This window comes from Neoarius graeffei, chromosome 21 (genome assembly GCF_027579695.1).
Source record: "Neoarius graeffei isolate fNeoGra1 chromosome 21, fNeoGra1.pri, whole genome shotgun sequence".
Taxonomy (NCBI): Eukaryota; Metazoa; Chordata; class Actinopteri; order Siluriformes; family Ariidae; genus Neoarius; species Neoarius graeffei.
In genome coordinates this window covers 51,963,524-51,990,305 of record NC_083589.1, presented here as the reverse complement: position 1 = coordinate 51,990,305, position 26,782 = coordinate 51,963,524, and the positions used below count along the sequence as shown (strand labels likewise).

Sequence of the window (26,782 nt, the reverse complement as noted above, 5' to 3'; positions counted from 1 at the left end):
TCAGCTAACAGAAGAGAGATGATGGTGGTCACTCTCCTTGTACTTGTCCATGTATGGTAGCACTGCCTTCCATACCTAAACACACATCACTGTTATCATCACTGATCACAAAGCACGGAGAAAATGGGCAACTGGATTATACATCCACTGAGTCACACTGAAAAACCACTCTTGAACATCGTTGTGAAAGAGGAAAAGGAAACAGATTTGACTGTTAATTACTCACCTTTTCCTCTAGGAGGAGTTGGTGAGCTGCTTCGATATCACAGCTCATGACACCCTTGACATGTCTGTGAAGATTCTCAGTCATCCAGGTCAAAGTAAACTGTGGGTGGTAAAAGAGAGCAACTGGACTTGCTTGAAGACGTTTCACCTCTCATCCGAAAGGCTTCTTCAGTTCTGTCTGACTAATAGGGAGTATCAGGTATTTATCCTCTTGTGGATGAAAAGCAATCCGAAGGTGTCATTGAGTCATCCTGTTGGTGTGGGTCACTGGGGGCTGGGTGTGAACGGCCTAGAGAGTCGTTGGGGTGATCAATGGATTGTTGGTCCTCTCTGTCCTCCTGTGAGTCACTGAAAACAGCTGGGAAACAACCGCTTCACAGGCGCATGGCTCAACACAGGAGAGCTAGTTCCTCAGGCCAGGACTCTGCTGTCTATCTTCATCCAACAAAGGACACTCATTTCAGGATTGCAACGTAGGCCGTTCACACCCAGCCCCCAGTGACCCACACCAACAGGATGACTCAATGACACCTTCGGATTGCTTTTCATCCACAAGAGGATAAATACCTGATACTCCCTATTAGTCAGACAGAACTGAAGAAGCCTTTCGGATGAGAGGTGAAACGTCTTCAAGGTGTGCGTTCAGTTGTCTGGGAAGTGTGCCAAGGACTGCATTGTAGGTGGCTGATAAATGATGTCTTACCACCACCTCTGTTCAGTGATGGCCGTTCCAGGTTGACAAAAATGGCTTCTTTAACTCGTACGTAGTGGATGTTCATTATGTCTCATCTCATCTCATTATCTCTAGCCGCTTTATCCTTCTACAGGGTCGCAGGCAAGCTGGAGCCTATCCCAGCTGACTACGGGCGAAAGGCGGGGTACACCCTGGACAAGTCGCCAGGTCATCACAGGGCTGACACATAGACACAGACAACCATTCACACTCACGGTCAATTTAGAGTCACCAGTTAACCTAACCTGCATGTCTTTGGACTGTGGGGGAAACCGGAGCACCCGGAGGAAACCCACGCGGACACGGGGAGAACATGCAAACTCCACACAGAAAGGCCCTCGCCGGCCCCGGGGCTCGAACCCAGGACCTTCTTGCTGTGAGGCGACAGCGCTAACCACTACACCATCGTGCCGCCCCTTCATTATGTCTAACTATTACAAATATTTTAAGTTCGTTTCTTAGACAAGGATATTTTTTAAGCTTGTTACCTCGTTAACAGTTTCGGCGAGAATCTCCCGCCTTCTTCAGAAACAGTCCAGGCTTCTTTAACTCCTCACTAATACCAACGATCCTCTCTGGCTAAAATGCATACGTTGCAATCCTGAAATGAGTGTCCTTTGTTGGATGAAGATAGACAGCAGAGTCCTGGCCTGAGGAACTAGCTCTCCTGTGTTGAGCCATGCGCCTGTGAAGCGGTTGCTTTGGCTCCCCAATATATGAGTCCGTGCATTCCTCACTGCACTGAATTGCATACACTACGTTGTCCTGTTTGTGTCTGGCTATTCTGTCCTTAGGGTGGATCAGTGTCTGCTTCAGGGTGTTACTGGGTCTGAAATGTACCTGAATGTTGTGTTTGTAGAAGATCCTCCTGAGTTTGTCAAATAGACCAGAAATGTAGGAAATGACAACGTTCTTGCATTTGGTCCTGTTATCCTCCTTGTCCGTTATGTTCCTTTTTCTGCTCTTGAAGAAAGCCCAGTTGGGATACCCGCAGTTCTGAAGTGCTTTCTTGATGTGATTCTGCTCCTTCTCTTTTCCCTCTACTGTTGTAGGAATGTTCTGAGCCCTGTGTTGCAAGGTCCTAATGACCCCCAATTTGTGTTCCAGTGGGTGGTGTGAGTCAAAAAGTAGGTACTGGTCTGTGGGTTTCCGGTAGACCTCGATGCTCAGGCTTCTGTCTTGTCTAATGTGTACATCACAATCCAAGAAGGCTAGATTATTCCCACTGACATCCTCCCGAGTGAAATTGATGTTTCACCCAGAGGAAACCCACACAGACACGGGGAGAACATACAAACTCCACACAGAAAGGCCCCCGCCCGCCGCTGGGCTCGAACCCAGAACGTTCTTACTGTGAGGCAACAGTGCTAACCACTTACACCACCATGCCACCCTGAACATACAACACAAGACTTAAAAAAAAAAAAACTGAACAGATATCTAAATTCTGTGCTGGCACACTGGGCATATTACCCAGACGTAGTGTTGGTGATCACCTGACTACAGAGTACAGCAGATCATAGACCTTCTCCAGAGGTGCTGTGGTCTTTAAGGGCCAGTGGAACTCCAGAGCCTGGCAGGCAGCGGGTAACTCTATGGCAAGGACTGCAGACAGAAATAGAGAGAAATTTTGAAAAAAGCTCGTCATTAAACACCCCTTTGTGATTAATTTCAGGTTGGCAGTGCTGGGGCCGTACCCTGCTCCAAGTGCTCAACCACCTTCAGGGCCTTTCTGGCTGCACAGCCCCCCATAGACACATGGTCCTCTGTAGCTGCACTGGTGGACAGAGAGTCCACAGAGGCCGGGTGGCACAGCATCTTATTCTCCGACACTAGAGGGATGCATCATATTTATAATCACTTATACTGTTCCCAGCACAGCAAAAAAAAAAAATGTATGCATATGGAATCAGATCATCACCCAGGGCAGCAGCAGTGCAGTGGACAACCATGAAGCCTGAGTTTAATCCTCCTTCTTCCACCAGGAAGGTAGGAAGATTACTGGGTGAGGGATTACACAGCCTCTCAATGCACCGCTCACTAATACTCACCAGCTCATGTACTCCTATAGCCAGGATGTCCAGAGCCTAAGAGAGGAAGTGGGTAAGGTTCAAAGTTTGGTCTATTCTAGTGCTACATTTATTATGATTAAAAATAGGAATATACAGTAGATATTAAGGCACTGCCTAAACACGGATCTCCTGATGAGAAGATGCGCAAAATATTTGCAAGGGCACAAAATCAACCTGAATAGAATAATAATATTATTTAATTAGCATTAATTAGCAGAAACCATCGAATTGTGTAGTGTCATGTATTTCGTGTCAATAAATCACTGCATTGTCTTGGGACAGTGATACCAATAATGAGATACACATCACAGTTATGAATAAATACTTATCCCTTTCTTGGACACCGCATGCCATGCGCCAGAAACACCACCATGACATTTGTTATGGTGTGACTCTGCTGGGTGCCTGGTGGACAGCAGTGAACCAGCGCTTTCACTTTACATCATTACTATATAGTTACCATCAAATATTAAACTTGAGATGTCTCAGTTGTCTGTTTACATCTTTCACGTCCACGTGTTTTGGAGCTCGGCGCGCGCAGCCACAGACTGCAAAGCACATGCACACACACCATTACGACTAATGACCATGCACCTGTTCCTGATTAGAGTGCAATCACAGCACATGCATATAAGGACTCTCAGTAGCACAGAGACTTTGAGAAAGCCTTGTATTTTGTATTGTTTTTCTGGTTTTGACCCGGTTTGTGTTTTTGGAATGAATATTGTATTACCTCTTGTCAGTAATAGTGCTGAAAACCTGAGTTCGGCGTGGCCTCTGAACATGGCCACTCCAGACTACATTTCCTAAACACCACAGCACCCCTCATCTCCTGAATACTAGGAAGCGCACCTGTTTCCCATTACCTCAGTAACCTCCCCTCTATATAGAGTGAGCTCATCACTCACTCTAGTTGCAAAGTATCGTTCTGTGTCCTCGTGCCCGATCATACCAAGCCTTATCTACTATTACTGACCTCTCATGACTTTGACCCAGGTTTCCGTTGTTACTTTGTCTCTGTTATCTCGCCTGATCTCTGAAACGCCATTTGCACATCGACTGACTCTAGTCCGACCTTGACCACATCTTCCGTTTGCCGATTTGGATTTGGTTTCCAGTTTGCGATGCACCCACTCTCCCCTGCATCTGCATACATAAGTGCCTGCACCCTGACATGTCTGATATCCTGTCTGTGCCTCCCTTGACCACTGCCTGTTTTTCGACTCTACCTTTGTCTCTGTTTTGGATCTGTTTGCAAGCATGTTTTCAATAAAACTCTTCCTGCACTTACATCCATCTACCGCCCTTCCTTGACAGAAACTGTCAACTATCCAACAAGCTAATGGGCTAATAAAAATGTATGTATTCCTTAAAAAAAGTTTTAAAAATACCTAAATGAAATTCACTTTACTTAGGCATCAAAGAAATATACGTAATTTTGTAATGAGTATGACTTTTCATGAATAAATGACAAAGTGTCACTATGCTGCATCCCCGAACTATACATTACCATTGCACTACCGTTCAAAAGTTTGGGGTCACCCAGACAATTTTGTGTTTTCCATGAAAAGTCACACTTTTATTTACCACCATAAGTTGTAAAATGAATAGAAAATATAGTCAAGGCATTTTTCTGGCCATTTTGAGCATTTAATCGACCCCACAAATGTGATGCTCCAGAAACTCAATCTGCTCAAAGGAAGGTCAGTTTTATAGCTTCTCTAAAGAGCTCAACTGTTTTCAGCTGTGCTAACATGATTGTACAAGGGTTTTCTAATCATCCATTAGCCTTCTGAGGCAATGAGCAAACGCATTGTACCATTAGAACACTGGAGTGATAGTTGCTGGAAATGGGCTCCATACACCTATGGAGATATTGCACCAAAAACCAGACATTTAGTAGAATTTAGCAAGAATAGTCATTTACCACATTAGCAATGTACAGAGTGTATTTCTGATTAGTTTAAAGTGATCTTCATTGAAAAGAACAGTGCTTTTCTTTCAAAAATAAGGACATTTCAAAGTGACCCCAAACTTTTGAACGGTAGTGTATGTACCTTGAATTTGACACAATGACATTTGATCCCTAATTAAATAAAACTTTATTTATGGATGTTTATGTCGGTGATCTATGAGCACTAATCATAGTTAAAGTTCTGAAACTCCTAGATAGACTAAACCCAAACAAGTTAATTAATCCATTAAAAAATACTAAATACTGAAAATTACTGAATATACCTTGGCAGGATATTCTCCATAGAAGTGATCTGCTGATATAGTGATTCCTTGCTGTGGGAAAACCAGCTGATGGACATGAGGTTAAGTACTTAATGTGGCATTGCAGGATTTTAAAATACACCATCTAATTTCTAGAAAGTGCTTGCAGGCTAATCCAAATCACTCCAACATGTGTCCATCTCAACGTCTTGCTTTCCATCAAAAAACCAAAAGAACAAGCACAGAGTGTAACTCTGTGGCTTCGCCATGAGTACTTATGGTTCTTGAAGATATAAGATGGCCTGAGAGGATACAGGATTATTCGTGGCACTGTTTAGCTCAGTGTTGAGAATATTCTTCACAAAAGCAATCGTATCACTCCACGCACCTTTTGGATAATGAGAAAAGAAACATCGATTTATATGAAAATATCCAGATCTGGCTTCATTGTAAACATGTGCATGTATACCTGAGGGCAGCACCACAGGCTATAGACCCTTTTCACGTGACGTCACGACAAACGCGGCTGCCATTTTGGACATGTACTACCAGTAGTTTACCACAGCCAACATTGAGGAATGGCAGCAAAGAAAGTTTTTACTTTCAGCAAGACTTCCATCATGCCACTATATTGTTGTGCACCTGGATGTAGTAACCATCAACACACAAGGCAAGGTTTATCATTTTATCGGATCCCGACGGAGAAGATGGATAGCGGCCATTAACAGGAAAGATTGGCAGCCCTCGGCATACCAGCACTTGTGTAGTGACCACTTTGTTGGAGGTAAGACGAATAAAATTAGCCAGAAAAGGCATTACATTGGTGTTAACATTCTGTGGCAGCGAGTGTGTAACCAAATAGGTTAAAATAACCCATTGTAACCTCTTTGTTCTTCTGTAGTAGCTATTGTTGACTAGCTAATGTCAACAAGTAGCTGGTATGTTACTGTAGCAATGTTTACGTTCAGTCATTTGGATGACTGTTAAAACCTTTCAGTCTCAAGTTTTTCCTTTACTGTATTTACTAGTTTACTGTAATTATGATCCGGCAGCTATTTACACCGGATCCAGTATAAATAGCTGCCGGAGCCAATGTCCGAGGTTCCGGAGCGCGCTCCGGCTTGCTCCCCCTCAAATTAAGCAGCGCGCGCTGGCTTGCTCCCGGAGTGCTCCAGCCGAGGTTCCCCTCAAATTAAGCAGCGCACGCCGGCTTGCTCCTGGAGTGCTCCGGCCGAGGTTCCCCTCAAATTAAGCAGCGCACGCCGGCTTGCTCCCGGAGTGCTCCGGCCGAGGTTCCCCTCAAATTAAGCAGCGTGCTCCGGCTTGCTCCGGAGCAAGCCGGAGTGCGCTGCTTAATTTGAGGGGGAGCAAGCCGGAGCGCACTCCGTAACCTCGGCCGGAGCACTCCTGGAGCAAGCCGGAGCGCGCTCCGGAACCTCGGACGTTGGCGTGTATGTGTATGGCGATGGGTTTTTAACGACATAGGTATACAGATCATGTGGGCTGAAGTCAGGTAAAGACGAGGGCTTCGTGTACTTCCGAACGTCAGTGAACAATCCTGGTGGAAGCAGGTAAACGTCGTTCTCTAAGCCTGCTAACCTCAATTTTTGCAAATACCTCTCCCTCTGCTCGCCCTGTAAATGCCCTACGTCGCTGGATAGTGAAGGTGTTTTCTGCATCTCACTCCTTTTTCTTTTATGTTTTTCGTTTGTCGCTTTCCTCGCATTCAAACTGATTCGAGCCGAAGTCCACTACATGTCCAAAATGGCGGTCGCGTTTACGAAGGTCACATGACTGAAAAGGGTCTATAGGCACCCTGAACTCCTTTATAGGACTTCTCATCTTAAGATATCAGAAAACAAGGTATTTTGGTGAGGCACAAAAATCAGAATCTGTAGCTGAGCAGCTTTAAGGAAATATAGGATGGGACCAAATACTGCACATTAAATAATGAAATCCAAGGACCATTTCTTTTTCTTTTATTTTCCTTTTTTCATTTGTTTTTGGATGATTCCAGGCATTACATAGCCAATCCATACAAGAAATACTTCCATAAACACCAGTATTTCGTAAACATTTGTAATCTTAGTAAATCTGATGAGAAGTGTCTTTTTGATGTGTTATCACATGCCAAAACTGTAGGTTTAGTTGACCTTCAGTTAATGTATAGAAACATGCTTAATCAGCATCTTAAACAGTTATTCTACAAAATTGAGTTGTACATGAGCTGATAGCCGACGAGGTGCGTAGCACCGACTTAGCCTATAAGCCATGTACGACAAGGTTGAGTGGAATAATTGTTTTATTCTATCCACGTTCACTGGATTTTGAGAAACAGAGCATTTTTATTTTTTGCAAATTCGAGAAATAGCTCCTGTTCCACACTCCAGCCCAGTTGGTGGCGGTAATGCAGCTTTAAGTTGGTTTGCCAACCGGGAAAAAAAAAAACTAAAGAAGAAGAAACTTTATACAAAATGCCCGACAAAATAATTTCCACTTAGAATGTAAACAAACTGGTGAAATGACAGTAGCAATTTATGAAAAATGTGATGATAATAATAATAATTCTTGAAAAATAAAAAAAAGATATGTTCTTAGCATCAAATACTTTCATTCCATATTTTGTTGCTTTTTTTGTATTTTGGGGGGTTTTGTTTTCAAGTAGAGTTTTTATTTCATCATCAGTTGGTTCAGCAACATGCTCCACCATTTTCTTCTTCTTTAGGTTTTTTTTTTCCCGGTTGGCAAACCAACTTAAAGCTGCATTGCCGCCACCAACTGGGCTGGAGTGTGGAACAGGAGCTATTGGGGGGAAAACTATATTCTTTTAGCTATTTCTGTTTCTTTTAAATACTTGAAGTGATATCTTACTTGATGCGCTCCAATGGTTTGTTTTCTCTACTCATAGCATATAAGCTGATATCTTAGTAGTAGAGTAGCCAATCAGAGTGCATGATTTCTCATATCCCGTAAATGTGGATAGAATAAATTCATTTGTTCATTGACTCCAGTCTCTGAGAATTCGCTGCAGACAGTTTCAGATTTTCCCAAGCCTCCAAACACACCTGATCCAGCAAATAGGATGTATATGATGATTAGCTCAAAAGCTGGATTTGGTGTTTTAACAGCAGGGGAAATGTAAAATTCAGCACGTATTGACAGTGAGCCCAAAATTTTAATTAAGTCATCAGCTAATCAACAGATTTACATAAGCTAATATTATCAGGGGGAAAAATAATTGCATTGTCCAGGATCAGTGCTAGAAAATACTGTGTTATGGTATATAAAAACACAATGGGGTTGTACTTCTGAGTGGATGTACCTGTGATTTCTGAGGGAAAGAAGTCAGAACTAGAAAAGCACTCGGAGAGCGCAGACCTCCGCCAAGAATCCTTTAAAAAATTCCAGGATCCAGACGATGATCCGGATCACCGCCACAATTTAATGGATTGTTACTTGTGCCCAGTCACACCTCTGGAAAAAAATTTCAGAGCAATCCGTTCATAATTTTTTCTGTAATATTGCTAACAGACAAACCAACAAACAAACCAATGCTACCGAAAACATAACCTCCTTGGTGGAGGTAATGAAGCAGGGAGCGAAATCTCTGGGCAACTAAAATCTGACCCGGGTGAGGCCGCACTGCATGGACATCTGATACAGAACAAAATACACAGTTGAACTTTATGTCAGTGAAATACAGCATTTCATTTAGGGCTGTTTCACAATCAGGGTATACTTTTCAGGTTCACAAAAGTACAAAATGCAAACCTCAGATATTTGTGTTTCTCTGCTGCCAAAATGACCTTTTGAGATGGAAATGAACTGCAGAATTTCAGAGCTGCAGGTCATATCCTGGGCGTGTTACTGTGGTGAGAAGACGGCATATACAGTAGTGTATTTCTAAAATTGACCACCTTTCTTATAGTCCACAAAAGGAAGGTATACAAAGTGAAAAACTGTTAAAATGGATGTGATTTTAAGTACAGATTTTCAAGTACTGTGCAGCGATGTGTGTACATAATGCTAACTGTAATAACAATTGAAGCAGTGACGATCCTTGTGGTTTTCCAGAGAGAGAGGACACTTTTTGACGGATTCGCATTTCAACCACATATGAAGCTCTGCTGCAAATGTGTGTCGCACCTGTTTCAAGTCCTGTTTTTTACTCTGCAACAACAGAGTATTTTGCTTCAAAAGAGACAAATATTTTTCTTCAAAAATAATTTATAACCTCATAATATGGTGAGTGTTTTCCAGAGAGGACATTTTTGGTTGGCAAAGGATCCTGTCAGAGGCACTTAGTTTACAAAAAAAAAAAAGAAGTAACTTCCACTTAAATATCTTTCTACTGTGAATGAAAGTATTGTATACATCCCAAAGTAAAACATAGTTAGTGCTAAAAAAATGCTATGCTGAATTTAACCAGTAAAATCTAAGTGTAATAATTAAAGTAGAATTAAATGAAATGAGCACAAGGTCAAAACTGAGCCGCATTTGACTCTTAAACATATTTATAAGAACTTATAAGAGACATTAGTGCTGTAGGTACTAATGGTGTGTAGGTGTGTCCCTGTAAAATAAAGTATCAGAAATTCCAACAGATATAAACTGGACCTAGTTGCAGGAGTTATTTAAAAAGACAACCATGGAGGCTTCCGGGTATGGCGGCGATCTGGTTGGTGGTGTAGTTCGAGAGCTCTCAGAACGGTCCGACATTTCCCCTGTTTTAGAGTAATTAACGGGTTCATATCGGTGAAATTCCTATGGGGAAATACCAATTAAGAAAAGCTAAGACCAAAACAAGTCCAGATAGTGAGAAAAACGAAGTTATGGCGACAGGAGACATCGATGAAGTCGATACAGGTGAAGCTAACGTGCATGCTATGATGGATGCCCTGCAAGCTAGCATAGGTGCTATCTGTGCTGACATAAAAGCAGGACACTTGGACATGAAAAGGGAACTGAGCGGAATTTGTGAGACTATCGAAAGAGACATGAAGGAAGAGCTCGGGAACTTTAGAGAAGAAGTTAACCAGAAACTGAGCGAGATTGGTGCAGAACTTAAGAACACAGAGACTAGGATGGATGAAGTAGAGAACCGTGTGGCTGAGGTGGAAGAGTGGAATGTTAATGTGAAGGATGGGCTTCTTCAGGCTTTGAAGGAACAAGAGCATATTGTGTCCAAGTTAAGAGACTTAGAAACACGGTCCCGCAGAAATAACCTCCGCATCTTAGAAATCTCAAAAACTGATATTGTATTCACAATAGAACATCAACAACATATCAAATGTCAAAAGTGAGACATTTTGAAATTTCATGCCAAATATTGGCTCATTTGAAATTTCATGACAGCAACACATCTCAAAAAAGTTGGGACAGGGGCAATAAGAGGCTGGAAAAGTTAAAGGTACAAAAAAGGAACAGCTGGAGGACCAAATTGCAACTCATTAGGTCAATTGGCAATAGGTCATTAACATGACTGGGTATAAAAAGAGCATCTTGGAGTGGCAGCGGCTCTCAGAAGTAAAGATGGGAAGAGGATCACCAATCCCCCTAATTCTGCACTGACAAATAGTGGAGCAATATCAGAAAGGAGTTCGACAGTATAAAATTGCAAAGAGTTTGAACGTATCATCATCTACAGTGCATAATATCATCAAAAGATTCAGAGAATCTGGAAGAATCTCTGTGCGTAAGGGTCAAGGCTGGAAAACCATACTGGGTGCCCGTGATCTTCGGGCCCTTAGATGGCACTGCATCACATACAGGCATGCTTCTGTATTGGAAATCACAAAATGGGCTCAGGAATATTTCCACAGAACATTATCTGTGAACACAATTCACCGTGCCATCCGCCGTTGCCAGCTAAAACTCTATAGTTCAAAGAAGAAGCCGTATCTAAACATGATCCAGAAGCGCAGACGTCTTCTCTGGGCCAAGGCTCATTTAAAATGGACTGTGGCAAAGTGGAAAACTGTTCTGTGGTCAGACGAATCAAAATTTGAAGTTCTTTATGGAAATCAGGGACGCCGTGTCATTCGGACTAAAGAGGAGAAGGACGACCCAAGTTGTTATCAGCGCTCAGTTCAGAAGCCTGCATCTCTGATGGTATGGGGTTGCATTAGTGTGTGTGGCATGGGCAGCTTACACATCTGGAAAGACACCATCAATGCTGAAAGGTATATCCAGGTTCTAGAGCAACATATGCTCCCATCCAGATGACGTCTCTTTCAGGGAAGACCTTGCATTTTCCAACATGACAATGCCAAACCACATACTGCATCAATTACAGCATCAAGGCTGCATAGAAGAAGGGTCCGGGTACTGAACTGGCCAGCCTGCAGTCCAGATCTTTCACCCATAGAAAACATTTGGCGCGTCATAAAACGGAAGATATGACAAAAAAGACCTAAGACAGTTGAGCAACTAGAATCCTACATTAGACAAGAATGGGTTAACATTCCTATCCCTAAACTTGAGCAACTTGTCTCCTCAGTCCCCAGACGTTTACAGACTGTTGTAAAGAGAAAAGGGGATGTCTCACAGTGGTAAACATGGCCTTGTCCCAACTTTTTTGAGATGTGCTGTTGTCATGAAATTTAAAATCACCTAATTTTTCTCTTTAAATGATACATTTTCTCAGTTTAAACATTTGATATGTCATCTATGTTCTATTCTGAATAAAATATGGAATTTTGAAACTTCCACATCATTGCATTCTGTTTTTATTTACAATTTGTACTTTGTCCCAACTTTTTTTGGAATCGGGGTTGTACTACAATCGCTTATAGGACGATGCTAGGATGCATCTGGAGGGTCCCTCCCTTTGGAGGCTTCCCGTCCTTGTTCAGAAGTTGTTATTTCACTTCACTGTTGGAGGTTATTTTTGTGTGGTTGTTTTGTTCAGCACAGATTTTTTTTTTTTATTTACATGTTTAGGTTAATGGAGGGGGAAAATATGTGCATTAGAATTAAGAGGTAGAACGTTGAATCAGGAGTACAAAGTAATTACTCTAAATGTTAACAGTCTGCAAAATCCTATCAAAAGGAGCAAGCTGATTGCTAAAATGAAAAAAGAAAAACAACACATTCATTTTTTTTGACAGGAGACTCACCTTAGTGATAAAGAGCATGAAAAGTTTAAACACTTGGGCTTTAAAAAATGCATATTACTCATCTTATAAACATGGGCAAAAGAGTTATAATATTAATCTCTAACAAAGTTACGTTCCAGATCTCAAAACAGATAAAGGATACTGAGGGGAGATACATTCTAGTAAAAGGTTACATTTATCACAAACAGGTAACATTATTAAATGTGTATAGACCTCCAGGTAATGATAAAACATTTATGAAGAAAATATTTTATTTGATTGCTGAAGAGGCCGCTGGGGTCCTCATTTGTGGTGGAGACTGGAATGTACAATTACAACCCTCCCTTGACTCCACTAATGTAACAAACAGAATTAATCACGAGACAGTCACTGTTAAGAAACTTCTCCTAGAAGCAGGTATGATGGATGTATGGAGGGAATTAAACCCAACAGCAAGGCAGTTGGGGCGGCACGGTGGTGTAGTGGTTAGCGCTGTCGCCTCACAGCAAGAAGGTCCTGGGTTCGAGCCCCGTGGCCGGCGAAGGCCTTTCTGTGTGGAGTTTGCATGTTGTCCGTGTGGGTTTGGTCCGGTTTCCCCCACAGTCCAAAGACATGCAGGTTAGGTTAACTGGTGACTCTAAATTGAGTGTGAATGGTTGTCTGTGTCTATGTGTCAGCCCTGTGATGACCTGGCGACTTGTCCAGGGTGTACCCCGCCTTTCGCCCGTAGTCAGCTGGGATAGGCTCCAGCTTGCCTGCGACCCTGTAGAACAGGATAAAGCGGCTAGAGATAATGAGATGAGATGAGCAAGGCAGTTCACCTTTTTCTCCCACCCTCATAATGTGCATTCACGAATTGACTACTTTTTCATGTTTAATTCAGAAAGACAAGAATTTTAAAGTGTCAAACAGAGGTCAAAGACATCTCAGACCACGCAGGTGTATATTTATCCCTACATCTGGACACTGAAGTCAAAAATACGACATGGAGGCTCAACGCAAGCTTATTAAATGATCCTTTGTGCAATCAATACATTCAAAAGGAATTTAAAGAATATTTAGAACAAAATAATACTGATGAAGTGTCTCCAGGTACTGTATGGGATGCTGCCAAGGCAGTAATAAGAGGAAAACTTATATTGTGGTCCCCAATTAAAAAGAGAGAGAAACAGAAGCAAATAAAAGACTTGTTGCAGGAACTAAAAAACCTAGAATTGAAACACATGGAACTTAATGATTCCAAATTATTAGATCAGATAAAACTCATTAAACAAAACTTAAACAAAATATATGATAGTCATGAGGAGATGAAAGCTAAGTTTATCAAACAAAGGTACTACGATAATGGGCCAAGAGCTAAAAAGCTGTTAGCCTGGAGGATAAGAAGGCAACAGGAGGAAAGGTCCATCCATAAAATTAAGGACACACGATCTGGAAAAATATGTCATAAATTAAAAGAAATACAAAACTCTTTTGAAAATTACTATAAAGATCCGTACACACAACCGAAAGGAGCCGATTCTTTGAGCATTATACATTTTCTGAACTCACTGGATTTACCATCCATTGGATCAGAACAGAATAAAATAATGATGAATGAAATAACACAAAAAGAGCTGGATAATGCAATCTTGAGACTCAAAACAAATAAAATGCCAGGTGAGGATGGATACTCCGCAGAGTTACTATCACCAACGTTACTGAAATGCTTTAATTTTACACTTAATGGAGGAGAAACACCAGCTTCCTGGAGACATGCCATCATCTCTGTAATTTCCAAGGTGGGCAAAGATAAATCTGAGTGCAGTTCATACATACCGATATCGATTTTAAACTTAGACTATACGCCTCAATAATCGCAAAAAAGATTAGAAAATATTATTCCAGACATAATACAGTGGGGCAAAAAAGTATTTAGTCAGCCACCAATAGTGCAAGTTCTCCCACTTAAAAAGATGAGAGAGGCCTGTAATTTTCATCATAGGTACACTTCAACTATGAGAGACAGAATGGGGGGAAAGAATCCAGGAAATCACATTGTAGGATTTTTAATGAAATAATTGGTAAATTCATCAGTAAAATAAGTATTTGGTCACCTACAAACAAGCAAGATTTCTGGCTCTCACAGACCTGTAACTTCTTCTTTAAGAGTCTCCTCTGTCCTCCACTCATTACCTGTATTAATGGCACCTGTTTGAACTCGTTATCAGTATAAAAGACACCTGTCCACAACCTCAAACAGTCACACTCCAAACTCCACTATGGCCAAGACCAAAGAGCTGTCAAAGGACACCAGAAACAAAATTGTAGACCTGCACCAGGCTGGGAAGACTGAATCTGCAATAGGTAAGCAGCTTGGTGTGAAGAAATCAACTGTGGGAGCAATTATTAGAAAATGGAAGACATACAAGACCACTGATAATCTCCCTCGATCTGGGGCTCCACACAAGATCTCACCCCGTGGGGTCAAAATGATCACAAGAACGGTGAGCAAAAATCCCAGAACCACACGGGGGGACCTAGTGAATGACCTGCAGAGAGCTGGGACCAAAGTAACAAAGGCTACCATCAGTAACACACTATGCCGCCAGGGACTCAAATCCTGCAGTGCCAGACGTGTCCCCCTGCTTAAGCCAGTGCATGTCCAGGCCCGTCTGAAGTTTGCTAGAGAGCATTTGGATGATCCAGAAGAGGATTGGGAGAATGTCATATGGTCAGATGAAACCAAAATAGAACTTTTTGGTAAAAACTCAACTTGTCGTGTTTGGAGGAGAAAGAATGCTGAGTTGCATCCAAAGAACACCATACCTACTGTGAAGCATGGGGGTGGAAACATCATGTTTTGGGGCTGTTTTTCTGCAAAGGGACCAGGACAACTGATCCGTGTAAAGGAAAGAATGAATGGGGCCATGTATCATGAGATTTTGAGTGAAAACCTCCTTCCATCAGCAAGGGCATTGATGAAACGTGGCTGGGTCTTTCAGCATGACAATGATCCCAAACACACTGCCCGGGCAACGAAGGAGTGGCTTCGTAAGAAGCATTTCAAGGTCCTGGAGTGGCCTAGCCAGTCTCCAGATCTCAACCCCATAGAAAATCTTTGGAGGGAGTTGAAAGTCCGTGTTGCCCAGCGACAGCCCCAAAACATCACTGCTCTAGAGGAGATCTGCATGGAGGAATGGGCCAAAATACCAGCAACAGTGTGTGAAAACCTTGTGAAGACTTACAGAAAACGTTTGACCTCTAGAGATAATGAGATGAGATGAATATTCGGTCTTCACGAATGGCTAAATACATGCACACACATCATCAGTCCTTCAACATGCTTATTATCTAAAAAAGGAAAGAGATTTGCTAATCGTTATTTCAGAAATGGTCTCTTATTATAACCCTAAATGTTTTGGTATTAAATAGATGGTAGAACAAGATTTGAGTGAGATTTCTTAAATTTCCTTTGCATTTTAATCCATTTTGGTGTTCAACACTGCACAAACAACAGGTGCTGCCCTAAAGTCCTTTATAATGAAGCAATAATCAAATAACATAGAATAGAATAGTAGAGTATAAAAAATAAAATAGACTAACAATGATGATGGGAAATAGTAGGAAGAGAAAAAAGTAACGCAGATAACCACAGGATAGATAAAGACACAACTTACACCTCAAATACTCGAATATTATAGTACGCGAAAAGCCAAAGAGTAAAGATGAGATTCAACAGAGAGAAGTATCAACAAGCAGGAGAGGGGGTTTAAAGGAGAACTGAAGTCATTTTAAAACTTGCTTTACTTCTTAATTAACATGTTATTCAATTACATTTTCAGCTTTAGTAACCTTATATTGTGACCCGTATTGGCAACTAATTGCAATTAAATATTATACTTATTGGCCTATTCGGTTTTTAGCCATGTTGAATTTAGTTCGTTTGGTCCACGGCAGGCATCGCTTATCCGCGCGATCTTCACGAGACTTGTGCGAGACTTAGAAACGTGACGTGTCAGCCAGGTGTCGGTGCCGCCATTTTGAAAACCGTTTTCCAAACGAAATATTGCACAAAAACTAGTTTAAATGATGATTACTGCCTACTTTTTTCAAACTTTCCTGATTGCAATCAAAACAAACAAAATGTCCACCTTGATTATGTCAGCATTTGAAAGAGGGCGCGCGCATCTTTTGAAAACGTTGGCAGATGTTGGTCACTTTGATTTCTGCTGTACGTTTTACTTCTGTCCTACGATGTCTTGCACAGGTCTCAACGAATCTCGTTTACGGCCATTGCTTTGACAAATGGACTGATATATTACATAGCATATTTCAAACACTGGCGGCACGGTGGTGTAGTGGTTAGCGCTGTCGCCTCACAGCAAGAAGGTCCAGGTTCGAGCCCCATGGCCAGCGAGGGCCTTTCTGTGTGGAGTTTGCATGTTCTCCCCGTGTCCACGTGGGTTTCCTCCGGGTGCTCCGGTTTCCCCCACAGTCCAAAGACATGCAGCTTAGGTTAACTGGTGACTCTAAATTGACCGTAGGTGTGAATGGTTGTCTGTGTCTATGTGTCAGTCCTGTGATGACCTGGCGACTTGTCCAGGGTGTACCTCGCCTTTCGCCCCGTAGTCAGCTGGGATAGGCTCCAGCTTGCCTGTGACCCTGTAGAAGGATAAAGCAGCTAGAGATAATGAGATGAGATTTCAAACAATCATAACTTGCTATAGCAGTGACAAAATAGTGATCAAAAATGCATGCTTATCTTTAATAAAATGAGATAAATGGAATTTTGATGATAAAAAATTTGCCTTCAGTTCTCCTTTAAATGGAGAGGGAGACCATTCCAGAGCTTAGGGGCAGCAACTGAGAAGAAATCCCAGTCTCCCTTTGATTTTAACCACAACTGATGGACAAAGAGGAACAACTGACTGGATGACTTGAGTGACCTGAAGCAGAGAACAGAGAGCGAAGATCACGGATGTAACGTGGAGACTGTCTGTGCAGTGAGCACCTTATAAACACGCAATAAAATTTTACATTGATTTGATAACCGGTAGCCAGTGCAGTGAAACCAGGACAGGTGAGAGGTGTTGTCCAGTTTTAGCTCCAGTCAGCAGTTGAGCGGCTGCATTCTGGATGAGATGTACAACTTGCATGCATGTGTACATATGGATAATTCTTCAGTAACGGAATTACATTTACAGCAAAATCTGGTAACTTTTTTAGTTGCAGTACTCAAGATCCATCCATCCATTATCTGTAACCGCTTATCCTATACGGGGTCACAGGCAAGCTGGAGTCTATCCCAGCTGACTATGGGCGAGAGGCAGGGTACACCCTGGACAAGTCACCAGGTCATCGCAGGGCTGACACATAGAGACAAACAACCATTCAAGTCAAGTCAAGTTTATTTGTATAGCGCTTTTAACAATAAACATTATTGCAAAGCAGCTTAACAGAATTTGAACGACTTAAAATATGAGCTAATTTTATCCCTAATCTATCCCCAATGAGCACGTCTGTGGCGATGGTGGCAAGGAAAAACTCCCTCCGACGACATGAGGGAGAAAACTCGAGAGGAACCAGACTCAAAAGGTAACCCACCCCTATCCGGACAACAACAGACAACATGACTATAACATTAACAGTCCTAACATAAAGTCAGCTTCGTTGATGCTATAAACCCTCCACCAACGGAAACCCGAGCACAAAACCATTCACGACAACCGTAGTCCTAAAGTCAGCAAGTCAACTGCAGTCCCCAGCCACAAAAGCACCACTGCAAGAGTCCAGAGCGTCCTCCAGGCGCGACCCCCAACTGTCCACATGGGGCCGCCCTCCACAGGAGCGATGCGATGAGACTCCAACCAGACACAGGGCACCAGGATGGATCAGGCAGGTCCGAGGAGCAGAAGAGGTCAGCATCTCGATCCCAGGACCAACATGTAACTCAGAGGGACAGAATGGGGGGGGGGGGACACAGGTTGTTAGGTATGCCCAATGTCACCTGAATAAGTAGGAACAGTATACATATTGCACTGAGTACAAGCAGGGACTCCGGCAACTAACTATGACAGCATAACTAAAAGGAGAGAGCCAGAAGGTAACACAGGCATGAGGGAGCCCCGGGACATAAAGCAGCCAGCCACTACACCGTCAACAAACTCGAGTGAGCAAGCGAGTGGGGACTGGCAGCATCCATATATCCCAGTTTACCAAAACACTATGTCTGAGGACCCTCTAGATCTACACCTTTATCTCATAAACACCATTAACAAAAGGCTTGACTAAACAGATATGTTTTCAGCCTAGACTTAAACACTGAGACTGTGTCTGATTCCCGAACACTACTTGAAAGGCTGTTCCATAACTGTGGGGCTTTGTAAGAAAAGGCTCCGCCCCCTGATGTAGCCTTCACTATACGAGGTACCAGCAGATAGCCTGCACCTTTTGATCCAAGTAGGCGTGGCGGGTCATAGAGGAGCAGAAGTTCACTCAGGTACTTTGGTGTGAGACCATTCAGTGCTTTAAAGGTCAATAGTAGTACTTTATAATCAATACGAAATTTGATTGGGAGCCAATGCAGTGTGGATAAGACAGGCGTGATGTGGTCATATTTTCTAGTTCTAGTAAGGACTCTTGCTGCGGCATTTTGAACTAACTGGAGCTTGTTTATGCACTTATTGGAACATCCAGACAGTAAGGCATTACAATAATCAACCTGGAGATAACAAAAGCATGAACTAGTTTTTCCGCGTCATGTAGTAACATTAAATTTCTTATCTTAGCAATATTTCTGAGATGAAAGAAAGCTATCCGGGTAATGTTATCAATGTGAGTTTCGAATGAAAGACTGGGGTCAATAATCACTCCGAGGTCTTTTACTGCTGCACGTGAAGAAACAGAAAGGCCATCCAGAGTTACTGTGTAATCAGAAAACTTACTTCTAGCTGCATGTGGTCCTAATACAAGTACTTCAGTCTTGTCAGAGTTAAGCAGAAGGAAATTAATAAGCATCCAGTGTCTAAAGTCCTTTACACATTCCTCAATTCTATTAAGCTGGTGTCTCTCATCAGGTTTTGCAGAAACATACAACTGTGTGTCATCAGCATAACAGTGGAAACTAATACAATGTTTATGAATAATATCACCCAGAGGTAACATATATAAAGAAAAAAGCAGTGGACCCAAGACAGAACCTTGTGGAACACCAAACTTTACCTCAGTACGTCTAGAAATATCACCATTTATATCAACATACTAATAGCGATCAGTTAAATAAGAGCTGAGGCAGGAGAGGGCCGTTCCCTTAACTCCCACAACATTTTCTAGTCTATCCAGAAGAACGGAATGATCAATGGTATCAAATGCTGCACTAAGGTCAAGCAACACAAGCAGCGAGACACAGCCCTGAACAGACGCCAACAGTAGGTCATTTACTACTTTAACCAGAGCTGTCTCTGTGCTATGATGAGGTCTAACTCCTAACTGATACATTTCATGGATGTTATTCTTATGTAAATATAAGCATAACTGCTGTGCCACAGCTTTTTCAAGGATCTTGGAGATAAAGGGGAGGTTTGATATTGGCCGATAATTGGACAGCTGACAGGGATCAAGGTCAGGTTTTTTTAATCAGGGGTTTGATAACTGCTAGTTTAAAGGATTTGGGTACATAGCCAATCGTAAGAGAAGAATTTATTATTTTTAGAAGCAGTTCAATTACTTCAGGTATTATCCGTTTGAATAGACGTGTAGGTAAGGGATCTAGGTACACAAGTTGAGGCTTTTGATGCCGAGATTAATGAAAGTAATTCAGTTTATTTTAGGGGAGTAAAACATTCTAATTGCTGATCTGATACAGTTATATTGTTAACTACAGGGTCACTTACATTGTCTGACCTTAAATTAGTAGTCTGAATTTTTTGTCGGATATTTTTGATTTTGTCATTAAAAAAAAATCATGAAGTAGTTGCTACTACATACTGCAGGTGTGCATGTGTCTATAATGGACTTATTCCTGGCTAATTTTGCTACAGTATTAAATAGGAATCTAGGATTATTTTTGTTATCTTCTAATAGGGAGGAGAGATATGCTGATCTAGCAGCACTAAGAGCTTTTCTATACTTCAGGAAGCTCTCCTTCCAGGCTAATTTGAATGCTACCAATTTTGTTTGACACCATTTATGTTCCAATTTTTGAGTGGTCTGTTTTAAAGTGTGAGTGTCATCATTATACCAGGGTGCTAATTTTTTCTCTCTGATCATTTTCCTTTCAAGAGGAGCTACATTATCTAAAGTATAGCGGAACGTTGACTCAAAGCATTCAGTTGCCTGATCAAGTTCTGCAGGGGCTGACAGTGGCAGTACAGAGATCTTGAGCTTAACCACGGCTTTGTAACCTATGACGTTTGCGACCCCTCTGGTGTCTATCAATGTTATAAGAACAAAGAAGTCTCCTAACTACTTGATCTGAGTATGAAGTATTAGAAATTGAAGTGAGAGAAACTGGTGAGGACATTGAGGTGCAGGAGGATGTAGGTGTTCTCTCAGCTGATGTCATGGTGAGGGGGCTCTCTACAGTAGAAACACAGCTGATCTCTTCTCTACCATTCCAGCTCAGCAAGACTCAATCTGGCACAGCCGATTTGCATAGATTCTGGTGCATCAGGCATGGGAGTAGAATTGGTGGGACTGAGGTATCAGTTGCTTTTCTGAAGCAGGGGATCAAGGCGGATGGTTTGGTCTTTGAGTGAGTTGAAGGAGACCTGGTCATCCCTACACACCAGCTTGGTTAGCATTTCTGCATTCAGACCTTGACGATATTCTGCTTTGAGCGCCAGCTCATTCCAGTTGCTTCCTGCTGGATGAGTATGGTACTCTAAAGCGTATTCTGCTGCTGGTCTTCTCTCCTGCTTAATGGCCAGAAGTTACCCCACAATTTCCTTTCCCTCTGGAGCATGATCGAATACCCTATGAAATAGCTTAACAAAGCATTTGTACACTTGCCTGCATCCATCGTGAATAGTGAAGTAATTCTGTCACAAAGGTACTGGAGAAGGACATAATTACATGTGAATAGTTTATTAAAAGCACACAGGCAAACAGAGCAGAAGCATGAGACAAAGTCATGGTCAAGATAGGCAGAATATCACAATATCAGCAGAAGATCAGCACAGAAAACTTTAAAAGGCAAGTTCCAAATAGCAAAGACAACAGGCAGGATCTTAAACCAGAACAGTCACAGATCCTAAGGCTTGGCAACATCAGGTAAGAGTACATCAAGTACATACTTCACAGTTTGTGAGTGGAGAGTCCTTAAATACTGTATGGTGGGATTGTGCTTAATTTGAGGCAGGGGAATGTGATCTAAAAGACTGGTGAACCTGAACGCGAGAGCTGTTGGGAATTGTAGACTCTGCAGCCATGTTTGTATGCTGTGGTGGATTTTGGGAAACAGAGCCAGAACTGGACTGGGTGGCACAGTGGTGTAGTGGTTAGCACTGCTGCCTCACAGCAAGAAGGTCCTGGGTTCAAGCCCAGTGGCTGATGGGGGCCTTTCTGTGTGGAGTTTGCATGTTCTCCCTGTGTCTGCATGGGGTTCCTCCAGGTTTGCTCTGGTTTCCCCCACAGTCCAAAGATATGTGGTTAGGTTAACTCATCTCATCTCATTATCTCTAGCCGCTTTATCCTGTTCTACAGGGTCGCAGGCAAGCTGGAGCCTATCCCAGCTGACTACGGGCAAAAGGCGGGGTACACCCTGGACAAGTCGCCACGTCATCACAGGGCTGACACATAGACACAGACAACCATTCACACTCACATTCACACCTACAGTCAATTTAGAGCCACCAGTTAACCTAACCTGCATGTCTTTGGACTGTGGGGGAAACCGGAGCACCCGGAGGAAACCCACGCGGACACGGGGAGAACATGCAAACTCCGCACAGAAAGGCCCTCGCTGGCCACGGGGCTCGAACCCGGACCTTCTTGCTGTGAGGCGACAGCGCTAACCACTACACCACCGTGCCACCAGTTAGGTTAACTGGCTACTCTAAATTGCCCATAAGTGTGAATGATTGTTTCCTGAGCCCAGAAATGTGAGGGTTGTGGCAGGAAGGGCATCTGGTGTAAAACTATGCTCCAATTAATATGACATGTGGACCCTAACCTGGTGGCAGTTCTGGACAAGGACTCTGGTGCCGATGTGACACAAAAGAGAAACATATTCCAGTTCAGAAAAACAAAACCTTTTTCACTTTCAAAGTCCAAAGCTTTGTTGGTTCCTTTCAGTGTCTCTAAAGTGAGAGCAGCAATGACGACAGCCTGCCGGGTGATCACTTCTGCTTTCTTGACTGCCTCAGCACCCAGTGATGACATCATTGGAGTCCTGTTAATCAGAGAAAGTCCCTGAAATGTAGGTAAATGCTGTCACTTTTAGCACTCAACTAAACATAAAACCATTTCCTAATAATTACAAATATCAATACCTCTTTGGGTTTCAGTGATATTGGGGTCAGACCATGTCCTTCTAGTACCTTTTGAAAAGATGAGGAGGATGAAAAAAATGTGATTAAAAATGAAAAGTACTGTTTCTGGTTATATTTTGAGATTTTTCTGTATGAGGGAGTGCATTGTGGGAAACAGAGTCTCACAGTTGTGGTGTCAGTCCAGCCGGTCTGTGGTGACCACATGCGGCCCTCTCCCATCAGCCCCAGAGCCAGGTGAGCTAGAGGGGCCAGGTCTCCACTTGCCCCTACTGTCCCTTGCTCAGGAACCCAGGAGAGACTGGAGGCTACACAAATATGCACACACACACACACACACACACACACACACACACACACACAGATGGTTATTTATTGTCAAAGGGGAACAAACATTTAATTATTAATGTAATCATTAGAGTTCCAATGATGAATCAAATGATACAATATCAGTAAGTATGAAATGAAATTAAATGAAAAAGAGGTGTGAATAATGTAGTCCATTACAGATTGCCACCATTTTTCTGAAGCGTCTCCAAGGAAACACCACAATGACCTTTAGCTAAGACATTAATCCAGAGAGCAAGAAGTATCCAGGTATCCCCCCCCCCCCACACACACACACACACACACCCACACCCACATTCACAGTCATCAAGCTGCAGGAATTCTACAACCACCCCATGGTTAAATGCACTGTCCATGCCTTTTGCATACATCAGTCCTTTCAAATATATTAACCAACACTAACAAAGCAAGCAGCAGTGGATTTTTGATAACTTCTCCCATTACTTCACAGGTTCCTCTGGGTTCTTCAGTTTCCTGTCACCTCCCAAACACACACTGGGTTGTGAATTAGTGGCTCTAGATTGCCCCTTGACGTGAACGGGTGTGTGAATGAGTGTGCACATGGTGCACTGCAATGGACTGGCGACCCAGGATGAAGCAGTCCTAAAGATGAATGAGTGAAAAAAGAAGCTGTATTATGAATTCCACTGGTGAGACATTATCAAGGAAGCAACAGACAATTATTCTTCTGAAAGCAAAACATTGATCTCACGGTGAGTCATCGTACACCAGTGAAGCAATACTTGCCGGCACTGTGTGAGCAGATCAGGTTTTCCTGCAGTGACCTGAAAACCACACACACGGACGTTAGACAGATGTCATAGTCCTCATACAGTGTTCATATCAAACTTACTTGAGTTAATCTATCCCCATTACAGTCCACCAAAGTTTACCAAATCCTGTGTTAACTCCATAAAACAAAGAAAGCATGAAATAAAATAATGGAAGAAGCACCTTTACACAGTGAGAGAAAATAAGTATTCAGACACTTTTTTTTTATTGTTGTAATTTTATATATTTCTAGTGCATTTATCCATCCATTATCCGTAACCACTTATCCTGTGCAGGGTCGCACGCAAGCTGAAGTCTATCCCAGCTGACCATGAACGAGAGGTGGGGTACACCCTGGACAAGTCACCAGATCATTGCAGGGCTGACACATACGTACAAAACCATTCACACTCACAGTCAATTTAGAGCCACCAATTAGCCTAATCTGCATGTCTTTGGACTGTGGGGGAAACCAGAACACCCGGAGGAAACCCACGCAAACACAGGGAGAACATGCACACCCCACACAGAAAGGCCCTCATCGGTCACTGGGCTCGAACCCAGAACCTTCTTGCTGTGAGGCGACAGTGCTAACCACTACACCACCACGCTGCCCAGTGCATTTATGCACTTCTAATTTACATGCATAGTCTTCTGACTTTGTTCTGATAAATATGAACAAAAAAAAATTATGTAATGCTGCAAAAAAATCTAAATTGCACCTGGTTAGGAAGATTTCACACAAGTAGTAATAGTGGTGAAGGATCTTCCTAAAGTTTTTATGGATAGCATTACTAAACAGCATTTGAGTAGAAACAACTAGAGCTACACAGCCATAATAGAAACTTTCAACATTCCTGTCAGTACATTTGATTCGATAATGTGTATATTCATGGAACCACAGCTAATCATCCTTTGACAGGCGCACCACTCAAAGGTTTCACACCATGCTCTCAAACCATCTCATCTCATCTCATCTCATTATCTCTAGCCGCTTTATCCTGTTCTACAGGGTTGCAGGCAAGCTGGAGCCTATCCCAGCTGACCACGGGCGAAAGGCGGGGTACACCCTGGACAAGTCACCAGGTCATTACAGGGCTGACACATAGACACAGATAACCATTCACACCTACGGTCAATTTAGAGTCACCAGTTAACCTAAGCTGCATGTCTTTGGACTGTGGGGGAAACCGGAGCACCCTGAGGAAACACACGCGGACACGGGGAGAACATGCAAACTCCACACAGAAAGGCCCTCGCCGGCCACGGGGCTCGAACCCGGACCTTCTTGCTGTGAGGCGACAGCGCTAACCACTACACCACCGTGCCGCCCGCTCTCAAACCAATGATAAGGAAAATAAGAGAGAAGTCAACAGCCAACCTGAAAACAGCAGGGAAAGAGAGATGCATGTCTAAAAGCATTTAGGATGTGATGCTACAGTGGGTATGAAAAGTCCACAAAATCTGTTGCTAGGTGGTACAGTGGTGTAGTGATTAGCATTGTCGCCTCACAGCAAGAAGGTTCCAGATTCAAACCTCATGGCCGACCGGGGCCTTTCCTTTCTGCATGGAGTTTCCATGTTCTGCCCGTGTCGGTGTGGGTTTCCTCTAGGTGTTCCAGTTTCCCCCACAGTTCAAAGCAGTGTTGTAGTCGGGTCACTAAACCTCGAGTCTGAGTCCAGTGTCGAGTCACCAGTGTTCAAGTCTGAGTCAAGTCCAAGTCATTAAAGAAAATTTCGAGTCGAGTCCAACACAAGTCCCACTATCAACAGGGCAAATAACAGCGTGTCACTTACTTCTCTGGGTGGAGTCTTGCCAAATGACGATTGAAGTTCGAGGTTGTCCCTGTCATCTCCTCAGTAGTTCTTCCACATATGGAATACATAGCAGTTAGGTTAACATGGGGTGGCCTTGGGCTGAAGTGCCCTTGAGCAAGACACCTCACTCCCAACTGCTTCCTGGTCACTGTAGCATAGCTGCCCACTGCTCTGGGTATGTGTGTGTGCTCATTGCTCACTTGTGTGTGCATGCATGTCTTCACTGCTTCAGATGGGACGAATTTCACTGTGCTTCAGTGTGCATATGACAAATAAAGGCTGCTTCTTCTTCAAAAATTTACCTACATACAGTATATTTCAAGAAATGGTATAACAGTTCACAAGTTGTGATCTTAAAATAGCTTTTATCTGATCCATGTATTAGTATCACTTGAGCTTTTATGATCATGGCCTGATCAAATGTCAAGGGGGGGGGGAACTATACAAACGGGGAAGCCATGGCCTAATGTTTAGAGAAGCAACTTTGGGACCAAAAGGTCACCGGTTAGATTCCCTGGACCAGCAGAAATGGCTGAAGTGCCCTTGAGCAAAGCAGCTAACCCCCAGGCTGCTCTCTGTATGTTGTACGTTGCTCTGGATAAAAGCGTCTGCTAAATGCCGTTAATGTAATAAGGCACAAAAAAGGTGTTGCAACTCAGACAGCGGCGGCACGGTGGTATAGTGGTTAGCGCTGTCGCCTCACAGCAAGAAGGTCCGGGTTCGAGCCCCGTGGCCGGCGAGGGCCTTTCTGTGTGGAGTTTGCATGTTCTCCCCGTGTCCGCGTGGGTTTCCTCCGGGTGCTCCGGTTTCCCCCACAGTCCAAAGACATGCAGGTTAGGTTAACTGGTGACTCTAAATTGAGCGTAGGTGTGAATGTGAGTGTGAATGGTTGTCTGTGTCTATGTGTCAGCCCTGTGATGACCTGGCGACTTGTCCAGGGTGTACCCCGCCTTTCGCCTGTAGTCAGCTGGGATAGGCTCCAGCTTGCCTGCGACCCTGTAGAACAGGATAAAGCGGCTAGAGATAATGAGAT

General features: G+C 43.0%; 1 protein-coding gene across 1 annotated transcript; it reads right to left on the bottom strand.

Moving 5' to 3' along the window:
* LOC132869973 (histidine ammonia-lyase-like) lies at nucleotides 1-23,400 on the bottom strand (the record flags this gene model as incomplete). Its single annotated transcript, XM_060903537.1, has 15 exons — nucleotides 1-75; nucleotides 227-290; nucleotides 512-514; nucleotides 2,455-2,563; nucleotides 2,656-2,790; nucleotides 2,880-3,045; nucleotides 5,269-5,334; nucleotides 5,562-5,625; nucleotides 5,703-5,744; nucleotides 8,518-8,578; nucleotides 8,818-8,901; nucleotides 22,577-22,736; nucleotides 22,817-22,864; nucleotides 22,982-23,121; nucleotides 23,331-23,400. Coding segments are annotated over 15 exons (1,287 nt in total), but the record flags the coding sequence as incomplete, so codon positions are not given.
* Nucleotides 23,401-26,782: the final 3,382 nt, after the last annotated feature.